We start from the raw sequence: 14,897 nt of genomic DNA on the forward strand, positions 1-14,897 counted from the left end.
AATAATTGTTAACTGAATACACACACAGTATTTCGTCCTGAGGACTTCTAAGTCTGGAATGAAAAATGTTGATGAAATCCTTTTATAAGGTACAAACATTTGGAAAATTTGGGTAATTAGCAGTGATTAAATCTGGACAGGGCTCACATGCATGGAACATCGTGTGATGTTTGCTAAAAATGTTGAGATGAGCTGTGCTGTCAGATAACAGATGAGCACATTGGTCGTGACAAAAAAGAAAAATCTTTTACAAAACGAGCTTAAAATACACACTTACATCGACTCCAAAAATGCTCAAATTATATGATATTTTAAGAAACGTGTTGACCTTAACAGATTGTCTGTGTTTCTGCATGTTGGTTGGCATCACATGATTTTGAATTGCAGAAAAAAGGTTTACAAATAAGTATGTTTTGTTTTTGTTTTTCAAAGAAATATTAATACAATAATGCTTTCATCTCATGAATTTTGTTCTTTTAATGAGGCTTTTTCATCATTATGATATCATGAGGATTGCATCACTTTGCATTTGTGAATTTAAGAAATTTTAGACCCAGACAAGAAGAGCATCAAGGTAGGACCCTCAACTTCATCAAAATGTTGCAGCAAAATTACTTCCAGGCCTTGTGAACTTATGCAATGACCCTAGAAAATGTGCTGAAGTATTAAACCTCTGCCCTGCTGTGTGTTAATGCCCCCATGTGGATCCTACTTGTCATCACAGCTAGAGATCATACCATGCCACCTTCATGGGATAAATTAATTCATTTTGTAATTTAGATAAATCTTTCCTATAGCCACAGATGAAATATAGGCACAAAGTGAAATGGATTACAATGAAATATTTTGAACAATGCAACAGCCTGACAGCAAGAACAATAAATAATTAATTCATATATTTAAATGAATTTCATTTCAACCTCAAACTTTATCCTAAAAAATCTTTCATATTTATACATTAAACTTGCATAGATTAAAACATGAAAAAAAAAGAAACCAAATGAAACAAAAATATCACTTTAAGTGCTTTGAGATAGTCTGTAAAACATAAGGCCGACTCTTGTTTTATTATTGCAAGAGGCCCTATATAAGGATGCCTGGATAAAGCAGTAATATGATGAACAGTAACCAGGATGAAGCACTCATCTGTGAGGCTCCGTTCAGGCCACAGTTACATTCTCCTCTGTGACGTGGATTGGCAGGAAGTGTGGTTGGAGTCGGTTCTGGACACATCATCCAATCGACTGCGGTTGATTTGTGACTGACGTTGTCTTGGTCCAGTCCTCCGCTCTTCAGAATCCAATATGAGTTGTCCTTGAAGAAATAGGCATCTCCTTAAAGGTTAAGAAATAAACTGTGAATAAAAAGCATCTAAGATTGCATACAGAAATGATGACTGAAATAGATCAAAATATATTTCACCCAATATTTGTGTGCAACATACCTGCAACGAGTCATTCTGCATTAAATATTTTAAAGCTACATTAATGCTATTGAATGTTTACATTTACTTTTCTGGTGTCTTCTGCATAGCCAATCAAATAATGAGTGAAGAAAATAATGTTAAAAATTGAGATTGATATTAATTCTGCGTAGTTTCATTGAAGATCAAGCAGTGCGCATTGCACTGTGTGCTTATAAGTGTCATTAATTTAAAATAACATAAACTATTCGATTTATAATTATGTTTTAACAATTTAGTTGAATAATTGCACAACCAATGAAAGACAAAGTAAAAGAGATTCAGCTGAAAGGCAAATTTATTCTATACCTTTTATATATATATATGTTAAATGTAGAGTACAATAAGTATTACATTTATATATAACAATTTGTAAGCCAAATCCGGAAGTGAGTTAGCATTTTAGCACTTCCAGCTCCATCGTTCTGAAGTCAATGGGTTTTTTACATACGTTTTTGGTTAAATGTCTGAAATAACGTCTGTGGTGAACACAAACTCTAGATATTTTGACACTTTATGTTGTATTTTGATAAAAAAATACATCGAAAATACCGAACTCACTTTTTAACCTTTTATTTGTCTCATAAAATGCAGTTGCTAACAAGTTGCTTAACTGGACTACAGAGGTTACTGGGGATGTTAAACTCATCTAGTCACTAGTCCACTTTCATAGCCTACTCATTATAGTCTACTATTCTAACTCAAACTTTCAGGGAAAATGTCTTTTAAAGAGTTTAAATTGCTTAATAGTGGTGACATTTGTGATATAGTTTGTTCATATCCTACATTTTACTTTTCTTTTAATTCTATTGTATTTAGGCTTCAAAATTCAAAGTTGTGTTCATTTGAGAAGATTATCCTAATGAATAAAATGTGAAAGAATCATAAACTTTTGTTGGCCACAGAGCTTATTTTCGGCAATAATCCAAAAGCCAATGGAGAAATTCTACTGGGTTTTTGTGGTGATGATATGGTGATGCGAACTTGGCCTACAAAAATACGTCATTACTGACATGCTCTATTCTGAACAGATCGATATGAGTGAAAACAACTGAAGCCAAAGCTTCTTAGCTATAGTAAGCTGATAATGTAGCAGACTGAATGTGCACTCAAGGTAAACAGACTTTCTCTACATTACCGTCTCCCCAGGTGATGATGTCATCGGGGTTACTGGGTGCACCCTTCCAGAGGGAGGAGTTTCTGGGATAACCTGCGTCTGGACGGCGCCTCCCAGACTCCAGGCCTTCAGAGAACCTCCAGAACTCTCTACCGCTGAAGATGTAGGTTTTTCCATTATGAGCCCAAATGAAGGCCGCGTCCACCCTCTTCACCTCGCTTCCGTCGTGAGAGATCAGCTCCCAGTCTGACAGCGGACGCGGGTAGCCAGCAACCACCATGGTGTCTTTAAATACCCAGTACTGTGAGCCTGTGTGGAAAGAAGTTATGTATTCACTTACAGAAATTTGCTTTTTCAAATGGATTTGTCCTTCCATTGTACCCCAATTAGTAAAAAGAAACTAACCTATGAAGAAGATGATCCTGCTATCTGTTTTTCTTTCATAAACTGCATCTATCTTGGTAGTGCCGGGAGGAAGACCGATCCAGAAGTTTTTTATGAGAGCAGGGTGAAAGGACACAAGAGAACCAGACCGCTGGATTCGCCAGAAATATGGACCTAAGCAATTTTGACAAATTTTGTGACAAATGAATTTAATGCAAGACACAACAGGTAAATCCATTGTTTCTCATCCGTTCTGAGATTTTGGGCTATTTTGGTTCCCTAATTTGTCTTCTTTCAGACTAATGGAAAGAAAACATCCATAATGCAAATGTGTTTATTTAATTGTACTTATCTATGTCCATCTTAATATCTCTGTTATGGACATTTGCACAAATGAGTGCATATTTCATTAGATTATGCATCAAACTAATATACATTTCTGAAAACTAATCCTGTGAATAATCAGCTGGAGAATATATGGTGACATATATTATTTCAAATTTGTACACTATTCACCTATAGTGTCTTGCATTAAAACAGCAGGCTTAAATCTTGAGCAAGTGGCTTTTAAGATAATCAACTGGATTTGCCTTGCAAAATCTGTGCATTTGTAAGAATAGTCATTGGATACCTTTAAAAAAGAAAACATCTCCTCTGATGTTTGCCACGGCATCAAAACCTCCTTCACAACGATTCTGGACTGATGGATCAGGTCTAGACAAACAGAGAGGTCACAGAGTTCGCTACCACTTTTAATTTGATATTATTGAGTGCTGGAGAAGTGTGTATCTACACTACTGTTCAAAAAGTCTCTTCTGCTCACCAAGGCTACGTTTAATTAATACAGCAAAAACAGTAATATTCTGGAATATTATTACAATGTAAAATAACTGTGTTCTATTGTAATATATTGTCAAATGTAATTTATTCCTGTAATGCAAAGCTGAATTTTCAGCATCATTTCTCCAGTCTTCAGTGTCACATACTCTCAGAAATAAAGGTACAAAAGCTGTCACTGGGCGGTACCTTTTCAAAAGGTACACTTTTGTACCTATTAAGTTCAAATATGTACACTTCAAGTACTAATATGTATCTTTAAGGTACCAAAATGGACCTTTTAGGTACAAACGTGTACCTTTTGAAAAGGTACCGCCCCAGTGACAGCTTTTGCACCTTTATTTCTGAGAGTGCATGATCCATCAGAAATCATTCTAATATGCTGATTTGCAGCTCAAAAAGCATTTCTTATTGTTATTATAAGCTTTGAAATAGTTCTGCTGCTTCATATTTTTGTGAAAATCATAAAAATCTTTTGGAATGTAAAGGTCTTTACTGTCAATTTTGATCAGTTAAATGCGGTCTTGTTGAATAAATGTGTAATTTTCTTACCGACTCCAAACATTTGTATGGTAGTGTATGTGTCTTAGTAAACATGACTTACTGTGATGGTACTTTGGGTCGAGGTGGACTTGGTGGTTTGGGTAAGTGTGATGTAGGATGATTTGGGGATGGTGTTGACAAGCTGCTCTTCCTTCCTGTCAAGACACAAACCAAAAGCACACTGACAAATTTAGATGCGGTCAGCAGTGTATTATGATAAACTGAAACAACAGGTTTTAAGACAATGATCCATAACTAAAAAAGAGTTACAATTACATTTAATTTCATTTTACATTCTTGCTGCATGTTCTTATTAAAAGGGAGAGTTTTTTACATAAAGCTATAAAATGATTTCAGAAGACTTGAAATCTTTCATTGCTCTTCAAGGTTTTCAAGAAAGTGAGCACAATATTTATTTCTGGGTGATCTACTAGAAATTACAAGGTAACAAATCTTCTGAACATGCTCCTACCGTAGAGCGACTGAATGGCATAGCGATCATCTTCTGGAAGAATGTAGGATGCGATGTCTCCAACAGCACCCTGGTAGTAAGGCCGCATGATGGACGGATGAGAGGAGGAATGAGAGAGACCCAGGGCATGACCAAATTCATGCACAGCCACCGCGAACAAATCTGTCCCACTGTCATCTAAACAAATTGAAAGGATAAAAAGAGGAGGTCTTCATTTATGCATATTAACATTTGTAAGTGGGTGATTCATCAACTGAGGCCACTTTTGGCTACTTAAAAGCAAGATAAACATCTTCAAACTATATTTCATATATGCTACTGTAAACGATTAATCAAAAGTCCTAAAATAAACGCTATAATGAGTTTTTGGACATATGTTAGCTAGCAGTACACTAATACTAAACTTACACACTTTACAGCTGATTTTTTAAAGTTGTAAATAAAATATAGATTATTGGAATACGCTTTACAAGAAAATATCATTTGACTGTTTCATGTTTATTTGGTAACACTTCATTTTAAGGACCTATTCTCACAATTAACTTGCTTATTAGCATGCATATTACTAACATATTGGCTGTTTATTAGTACTTATGAATCACATATTAATGCCTTATTCTGCATGACTTTATTCTAGATCCCTTAATCCGACCTCATACCTAACAACTACCTTATTAACAATTAATAAGCAGCAAATTAGGAGTTTATAGAGGGAAAAGTCATGGTTAAACATGAATAAGTGTTCCTATTCTAAAGTGTTACCGTTTAATTCAATGTGTAATTAATTGTGAAATTAACTAGCAATTTCTGAGTGAGAAATCTTTCTACATAAAAAAATAAAAATAAATTCTCAAATATTAACTGGTTTGGTAACAACACCTTAGAAAGAAATTACATTTCTGATCTTCACTATTCATTATGTTTATCTGGATGAAATGTGTTTCACTTCTCATTTTCCACCATAACCAAATATAACCATAACTCTTTAACTCTTTTAACCATAAAATTTTGTAAAATTAATGGCATGATGGAAATGACAGAAATACTTATTTGTTATGAAAAAATGTCATTTTATGCATAAAGTTAAAACTTTGGGAGAATTTAATGTTGTAACGTTTAAAAATTAAGAGAAAATGATTTTATAGTTTGTTAAAAAAAAAAAAATTATTATAATATATTGGGGTTTAAAAGACATTTTCAGTAATATAGTGATTTAATTTTGACTATTGGAAGAGAGCAAAATCTAAACTAAACTGAGCTGGATAATGAGACGACTTTACACCTAAAACACCATAAACACTGTTAGTTTCCTGTTTATTAATGTGAAGCTACTTTGAAACAATCTGTGTTGTACAAAGTGCTATAGACATTTAAAGCATTTTTCTTCTGTGGAATAATCAGACAGAAACATTTCTAAATGCAAAATTTGTAACATGTAACCACAGTCATTCATCTATTAATCACTGACTGAATATTTAATAAAGTCTCTTGCCTAAGTAGGTCCAGCTCTCCTCATCATCAAAATGTGTATCCCCAGCAACATCAGCCTCCCCTGGGAAGAAAGCATGAGCAAGTGTCCCTCCTTTCCCATCAAAAGGATATCCGTCATCATGGAGTGAACGAGCGAAAGAGATCTTGATATCAGCTCTGTCCTGCTCGCTCGAGGATGTAGCGTGAAACTTGAGGTTGGTCACATCACTCCAGGCTTTGAAGGCATAGGTCATTATAGTGTCCACTTCATAGGGTTTGAGGAACGGAGGGAGAGATGGGTAATTCTGGATGCTAGTAGGACAAAGAGGAACAAAGATAAGTCAGTGGCTGGGGTTATTGTATACGAGTGTGGGACCATGCTTGTTTAACAATGCAGACCTCCATGTGAGGTCAGACTTTTTCCAGCGAAGCCCAGTGGTCGCATATCTTCTTTTTCTCCTCCGCTTTTTCAGCATGTCCTCAGACCCTATAATGTCCGGCAGTGAACACCGTGGCGTGTTCATCAGTTTCAGGTGTCACTGTCTAGAGAAGCACAGGACAGAAGGTCCCAGATCAATATATAGACTTTAGAGAGACAGAGCCCATTACACATGAAATAAAAACCCATGTGGGAAGGAGAGACAATGAATAATTCTTTCTCTAGAAATGTATTGACCAAACCATTTACAAGCCACCAACTGAGGAAAAAGTCACTCTAAATCTCTTCATTACACTTGTATATATGAAGAATTGAAAACATAGTGTTTTGATTTCATTTGATTTGGAAAAACCAACAGGGAAATACACTGCAGAAAGAAACGGGGAAAAACAGAAAAAACACAGAAAAAGACTTGTGAAACAATGCCGTTAGACCATTTCCTGCATGTGTTGCATTTACCAAGTTTGCCTGTGTCTTTGAGGCCAGCGAAACGCTGCATTTCTTTGATGGCTCTCTCAATGCCTTCTTTAGTCTGCAGCTTTCCTGTGCGGGGGTCCGGAGGGGGCAGATATCCATACCTGCTTAACCAATCCTAAGAAAAATCACATGCTAAAAATGTTAGTTTAACTTACCAAAGGCAAAAATACACCTTTTTAAATGATATATTATGCATTTATTTTATTTATGTAAATTATAAAAAGGATGTGCTAATTAATAACAATTTTTTTTTTTTTAACAATACATTTATGTATTTGACTCGAGAAAAAAAAAGCAAAAAAAAAAAGCATGTCCAACACATCATTCAGTCAATAGTATTAGATACTAGAGACTTTGCTTACACTTTACTTGAAGGGGTGTGCATAAGACTGACATGACACATGAAGGTTTTTTATGCATCTTTATGACAACTGTCATTAAGTGTCATTCGCTCAGTTAATGCAAAGATGACATTGTTTGAGATGTCTTTGTTATGAGCTAGGGTTAGGTTAGGGTTAGGTCAAATAATGTCATCTTCGCATTAAAAATGACATAACTGAGCGAATGACACTTAATGACAGTTGTCATAAACATGCATAAAACCTCCTTCATATTCATGACGTGTCATGTCATGATTATGAAGGTGTCATGTCAGTCTTATGCACACCCCTTCAAGTAAAATGTCTTTTGCCAAGTTTTTGATAGTTCGTAGAAAGTGCATTTTACACAGAAAGTGGCAAATTGCTAGCAATCGTATCTCTGATGCATAGACTATTTTGGAGAAGCGGTCTTAAAAATGTTAAAAATGCTTGCAGGTAAAAATGTTACTTTCAGTTGTAGCAAAAAAAAAAAACACTTTTTTTAGGTTTTTGTTTTATTTTCGTCACACTAATTTAAAAATCTACATTGTGTCGACGTCACAGGTTGTGAAGTAGAAAATAGTACCACAGCCTGTAGAATACTTAGAATGACGCGTCAGTGTCTTATAATTATTCATGAGAATATGTGTCCTTATCCTATGAGAAGACAGATCTGTTAAATTATTCATGACCGCACATGCATTTCCTATGACAGACGCTTCAGACTGAGATTTCCTGCACTAATTTCCGCAAAGTGAGAGAAGCGCTCACGGATCACAAAGTGAGTGATTGTTTTTGCTCTATAAGAGTTTCAGCGTGGCATAAATTGTCGCCCGTAAACTGTGAGTCTTTGACACTGTTAGAAATGATCTCTTTATCTCTCGGTGCCGCCAAAAATATTCTCAATTCCTTCATGGCCACAGGAAGTTCCCTAGAAGCTTCTCTAATCTTTATTTGTTCAACTGTATGGTACATATAGATACATTACAAGATGTGGTGCAGCGATTTATCCAATAAGAATTATATTAATACATCATTGGGTCAAACAGCACTTTTTTTAAACGCAAATTGTGTGATTAACGTGGAGTGTAAAATATCTAAACACTTTTTGCGTTAAGAGGGTCAACAGACTTGTTGAATTTTATTTTCTCCTTTTCATATCAAGTGTAAACTGTTTTAAGGTCATTTAATGGGTCTGTTGTTAACTGACTAATGAAGAGAATTGAATTGTTGACTATATAGCTTGTCACTAAAATACCTAGACCTCATAAATATGAGGCCTGAATCCACAATTTAAGTTCATACTCATGTTATGTAACACATTTTGGCCCCTGCGCGTCCCTCTTCTTTTAAAACAAACAAAAACAAGAAATTCCACTGACTAATAAACTTAAATCTGGCACACAGGGATTTTACACACAGGAAAATATGCTCACATATGCACATCAAAAACAATACAACCCAAACCCACATATGACATGGTACAGTGTTTGTTTTCCTATTTATTAAAACTATTTAACTTATAGTATTGCTGAGTAAAGCTCATCTTACCACACCCCGAGAGTACTGGTCCGGCATCGGAGTCAAATGAACCGGAGAGATAAACACAAGCACAGTGCAGGTCAGGTAAACCAACCAAAGATATCCTGAGAAAGTCATCTGCCTGGACAGAATAAACAAATAAATAAACAGCTGCAGGCAATTAAAAGGATCTGCTTTTATTCTAAGGTTAATGTAGCTTATTTTCTCATACCGTTATATGCGTTTCTCTTGCTACTTCAGTTTATCCCTCTAAGGACTAGGCAGGGCAGAAACCAATCGATGAGGAGCGCTCTCTCTCTCTCTCTCTCTCTCTCTCTCTCTCTCCGTATTCTGAAAAATCTCTATAATAAACTCACACTTCCTGCTGAATCAAATAACCATTACTTAACTGCATTAAACATACATAATTAATATTAACATTAATGATTAAATTATGCTTTGATTCAAAACAAGTTAAACTTTGCCGTTCTTAAATTTTGCATGACATAAATCAGTCAAAAAACCCCAAAACCCACAGAGCACAAATGAAGTAAAGGTGCAGTCACACCCATAACTGAAAAAAAACAAACCGGATGTCTCAAACCTTACCAAATCGTTACAACACTCATATTGCTCTATTTCTTAAGAGTTGTCACCCTCAGTAAAACAAACACTGCAATTCTTTCAAACCAAAAACTGAATGTGTATTTCTTCTTTCATTTGCAATATTTTATAATTCCCCTTTTAAAAATCAATAGTGAAAATACATAATCACTAAGGTGCTTTTTTATAATTGAGACATCACTGACTCAAATGAAACTTTAAAATAATAATACCTAAAATAAGATCGTGTGACAGGAAGTAGTGTCAGGAAGAAAAGATCACAGGGGACCAGGAAATTTACAGATGTGTGTGTGTGTGTGTTTTAAGAAACAAGTTAGGAGACTGACTTTACTTTGAAGTTTAAGGCCCCAGTGTTTTTAACAGTTCAAACATCTGATGATGATGCAAAGTCATGCAGTTTTGTAACACTCTTCTTGTCATAGGACAAATTTCAACATATTTCTCAAGGTATGTCAGACACATAAACATGTGGTAAGTGATGAAAAAACAGGACTTTATCACACCAAGTTAGCTATCATAATATATTCTGATATTGAGATGTGGTCACATTTTGGTGAAGGCTGGTGAGTGTAATCCAGTCATTTCACTAGGAATCCCCACATTCATGAGTTTTGCGTGAGGGGGAAAAGTTCCCCCACACAAATTTTGCTCATGTTCAAGCTGGTCACTCAAATTCACTGTGCGGGCCAAGAGAAGCTGCTTGGTTTGAAATTGACTTCTGTGTGAGCTGTTGACAATTGACTTTTTTTGTGAAATGTGACCACACTTTGATATTGCTTTTATACAACAGTTCAATAAGTCATAAATTAATATTGACTAACTTACATTTTGCACACAATATTGCCGTCGAATTTTTTCCAAACAAAGTCAAAGCAAAATCAATAATTTAGTTGAGTGAATGATACTCTGACTCACTCAAAGTAATCATTAATGGAAGCTTGTCTGCGCTAGAGCCCTGCGCGGGACTGTTTTCTTAAACCCGCACCCGCCCACTCCCGCTGAATTTCTGACCAGGACCGCCCGCTCCCGCTACCTGCATGTTCCACTCCGCCCGCGCCCGCCGCAATGTTTGTGTCCACTCCCGCCCAACTTTCTCTCAGAGCTTGTAAAAAAATGTTGGCTACACAAATACTCAAATATTCGTTCAACTTATCATCCAGAATAGCAGGATTTAAACATGATTGCGTTTAAATAAGATGAAGTAATGCTAAACCAAAGCACCACACCTGACAAAAACATTGGGTATTTTTTTTATTAGCTTTATTAAACATTAACCGTTAAAACAAAAGCACAAATAGCAGTACCTCAGTTTTTAAAAGTAGCCTACTGCTTGATACAGAAGCACCAAACGATTTACTAAACAAACAGTTTAAAGGTCATTTCACACCCAGTCCGAAATTTTCGCACGTTAAAAAATAAATAGCTACAACCTCACATTATGTCACACACTGCCTCCGAAACTTTCGTCCTTAATAAAAAAAATAAATAAAAAATAGGATCAGGTTCGAGTTTCTGCTTTTTCGCATCCGTAGCATGCATTTTGATAGGAAAGGATGAGGAATACGAAAAATCGGAAAAACGCACGCAAAAATTTCGGACTCAGTGTGCAATGACCTTAACTGTTAACAAACAGTTTAAGTATGCTAAATAAGCCAAAACAAAATATGAAATAACTTTAACTTAAGTAAATAAACACATAGATAGAACTTAGAAAATAGGTATGTCGCCTCAGGCAGAGGTGCCAGATTTATGTCCTTGTGCACATTTATCGCAACTTACAAAGTTTAACTCTTTCCCATTTTTTTCAGTGACAATTGAGAATTGTTTCCAGATGTCTCACTTGCCTTGCTTTGCTTTTGTCATGTAAACAGGAGCTTTAATTTTCTTCTCAACTTAATGTGTTGACTCCATTTCTATTACACACCAAATCCCATCGTTCCCTGCGGTCTCCCACGAAACTTTCCGACCGCCCACTCCCGCCTGCTCCCGCGAGATTTGCGTTGGGTCCCGCGGAAGCCCAAACCCAATGTAGCCCTCTAGTCTGCGCCTGTCAGTCCTCTGTCATGTGTGTCATGTGTTCCCGCCTCTTGTTTCTTTATTTGGTCTTGTTCCTGTCCTTGTTCTGTGTGATTATTAGTTTATTCAGTTCAGGTGTGTCTAATTATCTGTGATTGTCATGTGTATTTAGTTCCTGCCTGTTTAGTTAGTTTTTGTTTGGTCTACTCGTTATTCCCCGGTGTTCCTGTCTGTGTTAACCTTGCCTTGTCTTGCCCTGCCCTGATGTCGTAATTAAAGACTATTATTTTGAAGTTACTCCTCGTCTGCGTGTTCCTCGATCCTCCCTGCTGTGTGCACCATGACAGCGCCATGGAATAAAAATAAATAAATGTAATTGTGACATTTTATTTCACATTTTTCTGAGAAAAAGTCAAAATTTTTAGATTTTAAATCTGAGTTTATATCTCACAATTTAGACTTGTTTTCTTGCAATTTTTAGTTTAAATGTCACAATTTGGACTGTGTTTTTCACAACTCTTGACTTTTTCACAGAATTGTGAGTTCATAGAAACAAAGTCTGAATAATAAGAAATAAACTTGAAATAAAAAGTCGCAATTCCCTTTTTAATTATTTTTGTAAGAAATGGGCTTCCATACTTGTCACCAATAACTAACCTGCGGCTAGAAATTGTTTGAAGTTTGATTCATTTGGACAGTTAACTTATGCACTGAATTGTTTGCCTCAGTTTCTCACATTGTAACGACATTCTTAAGACAGAAAACAAAAGAGCTCTGGGTAAGGTGGATATTTACCTGTCACCAATTGTAGCTAGCGATCAATGACAGGACTGATCGTTTGTTAGCGATGGAGATTTTATTTTTTGTATGCAGCTTGTGAATGACTGTAGGCTATTGCAAAGCCTATATATATTATATTATATATATATATATTACACACACACACACACACACACACATGTTTGTTTCTGTGAACTGTGGGGACTTTCCATAGACTTCTGTTTTTATACTGACCAAACAATATTTTCTATCTCCTAACCCTAACCCTTACAGAAAACCTGTTGGCATTGTTACACTTTCAGAGAAACATAATTTACTATTTTTAATATTTGTTTCCCCTCGTGGGGACCGCAGGCCAGTCCCCATAATGTCAAAAATGTCAGGTTTTACTATCCTTGTGGGGACATTTGGTCAATGTAGCATAAACAAGTACACACACACATACACACACACGCACAACAATACAAAAAAAAGTATGTAAATTGGAACAATTTTGGGGGACTTGAGAGGAAATTTAACACTCTAAAACTGCCCAAATAATCTTCCTCTTTCTCTTTGTGTTGTCAGACATCATTTGTTTTCACTTCTACTTTTGATGACAAAGTCACATAAAGTTATTAACATGGCAGACAACATAAAACACACATGATCGTATCTGTGAGCTGCAGAATGTCCATTTCCTGCTGTCTGAAAGTGCCTGCAAACCATCAGTGCTACTTCTCTCTCATCTTTCCCCAACCCCCCAACTACCAGAGAATGCATCTGAAAGCACTATTAGTGGTACATGACACTGTATCGTTAATGCCTAGAGAGAGAGAGACAGAGAAAATCAGAGGAAGAGAGATCCACAGTGATATATTAATGGCTAGACAATCTGGGTTAATTCCTGCTTCACTAAAACTATTTAAAGCTAGTATAATGACTCATCAAGTGGCTTTGTTGTAGATTCAAATATATGAAACTAGTAAATAGGATATATATATATATATATATATACAGGTGCATCTCAATAAATTAGAATGTCGTGGAAAAGTTCATTTATTTCAGTAATTCAACTCAAATTTTGAAACTCGTGTATTAAATAAATTCAATGCACACAGACTGAAGTAGTTTAAGTCTTTGGTTCTTTTAATTGTGATGATTTTGGCTCACATTTAACAAAAAAACACCAATTCACTATCTCAACAAATTAGAATATGGTGACATGCTAATCAGCTAATCAACTCAAACACCTGCAAAGGTTTCCTGAGCCTTCAAAATGGTCTCTCAGTTTGGTTCACTAGGCTACACAATCATGGGGAAGACTGCTGATCTGACAGTTGTCCAGAAGACAATCATTGACACCCTTCACAAGGAGGGTAAGCAACAAACATTCATTGCCAAAGAAGCTGGCTGTTCACAGAGTGCTGTATCCAAGCACGTTAACAGAAAGTTGAGTGGAAGGAAAAAGTGTGGAAGAAAAAGATGCACAACCAACCGAGAGAACCGCAGCCTTATGAGGATTGTCAAGCAAAATCGATTCAAGAATTTGGGTGAACTTCACAAGGAATGGACTGAGGCTGGGGTCAAGGCATCAAGAGCCACCACACACAGTGGCCACAGTTGTCGTATTCCTCTTGTTGAGCCACTCCTGAACCACAGACAACATCAGAGGCGTCTTACCTGGGCTAAGGAGAAGAAGAACTGGACTGTTGCCCAGTGGTCCAAAGTCCTCTTTTCAGATGAGAGCAAGTTTTGTATTTCATTTGGAAACCAAGGTCCTAGAGCATAGGTCACTAACAGGCGGACCGCTGTCCGGGTCCGGACCCAGAAGCCGTCCCATCTGGACCCGGACCTACATATCTAGCTTCTATTTCAAGTGGCGCGGCTTTTGTAGTCTTTACGGTAGCGGACTCCGGTCCGAATCCGTGAAGGTTTTTGACATAATGAAATAAATACCAAACGCTAATTTCTAGTAAATCAAATTTATATCTAGCAGATCAAGGTCAGCTCTAGAGCCGTTAGGGTGCGGTCGTGCATGCAGTGATGAGAGCAGAGAGCGGCCCGCTGCGCACATGAAACTTTCAGTGGGTGAAAAACAAAAATTAGGAAAGTTGACGGGTCCTTAAAAATCTTAAATGTTACAAGAAAGTCTTAATTATGATTTCAGGAGGTCTTAAATGTGGGGACTGAAAGACAAGAATTGCGCTATTCATTGAATAAATATGAGTGCTGCACGTTTCAAAGTCATCTGCTTCGCTGCTTTGTGGAGTCTGTGGCCGTTTCTCAAACGGAAGGCTGCATCCTCCGGAGGTCACATGTAACTACGCATTACATTTGCGAGTCAAAAGCATATTACAACAATTTACACTTAACTAAGAATAATGGTCAAATTTATAACCATTAATGTACTAAAA

General features: G+C 36.4%; 1 protein-coding gene across 1 annotated transcript; it reads right to left on the bottom strand.

Moving 5' to 3' along the window:
• Nucleotides 1–462: 462 nt before the first annotated feature.
• On the bottom strand, nucleotides 463–9,668 carry mmp25b (matrix metallopeptidase 25b). The gene is given in 12 exon segments (XM_058793723.1): nucleotides 463–1,334; nucleotides 2,601–2,888; nucleotides 2,985–3,137; nucleotides 3,595–3,677; nucleotides 4,405–4,498; nucleotides 4,816–4,992; nucleotides 6,308–6,597; nucleotides 6,685–6,817; nucleotides 6,820–6,828; nucleotides 7,184–7,316; nucleotides 9,112–9,223; nucleotides 9,314–9,668. Coding segments are annotated over 11 exon segments (1,719 nt in total). The 5' UTR covers nucleotides 9,220–9,223; nucleotides 9,314–9,668; the 3' UTR covers nucleotides 463–1,083.
• Between the last annotated feature and the right edge of the window lie 5,229 nt (nucleotides 9,669–14,897).

Source organism: Onychostoma macrolepis, chromosome 12, assembly GCF_012432095.1.
Source record: "Onychostoma macrolepis isolate SWU-2019 chromosome 12, ASM1243209v1, whole genome shotgun sequence".
Lineage (NCBI taxonomy): Eukaryota > Metazoa > Chordata > Actinopteri > Cypriniformes > Cyprinidae > Onychostoma > Onychostoma macrolepis.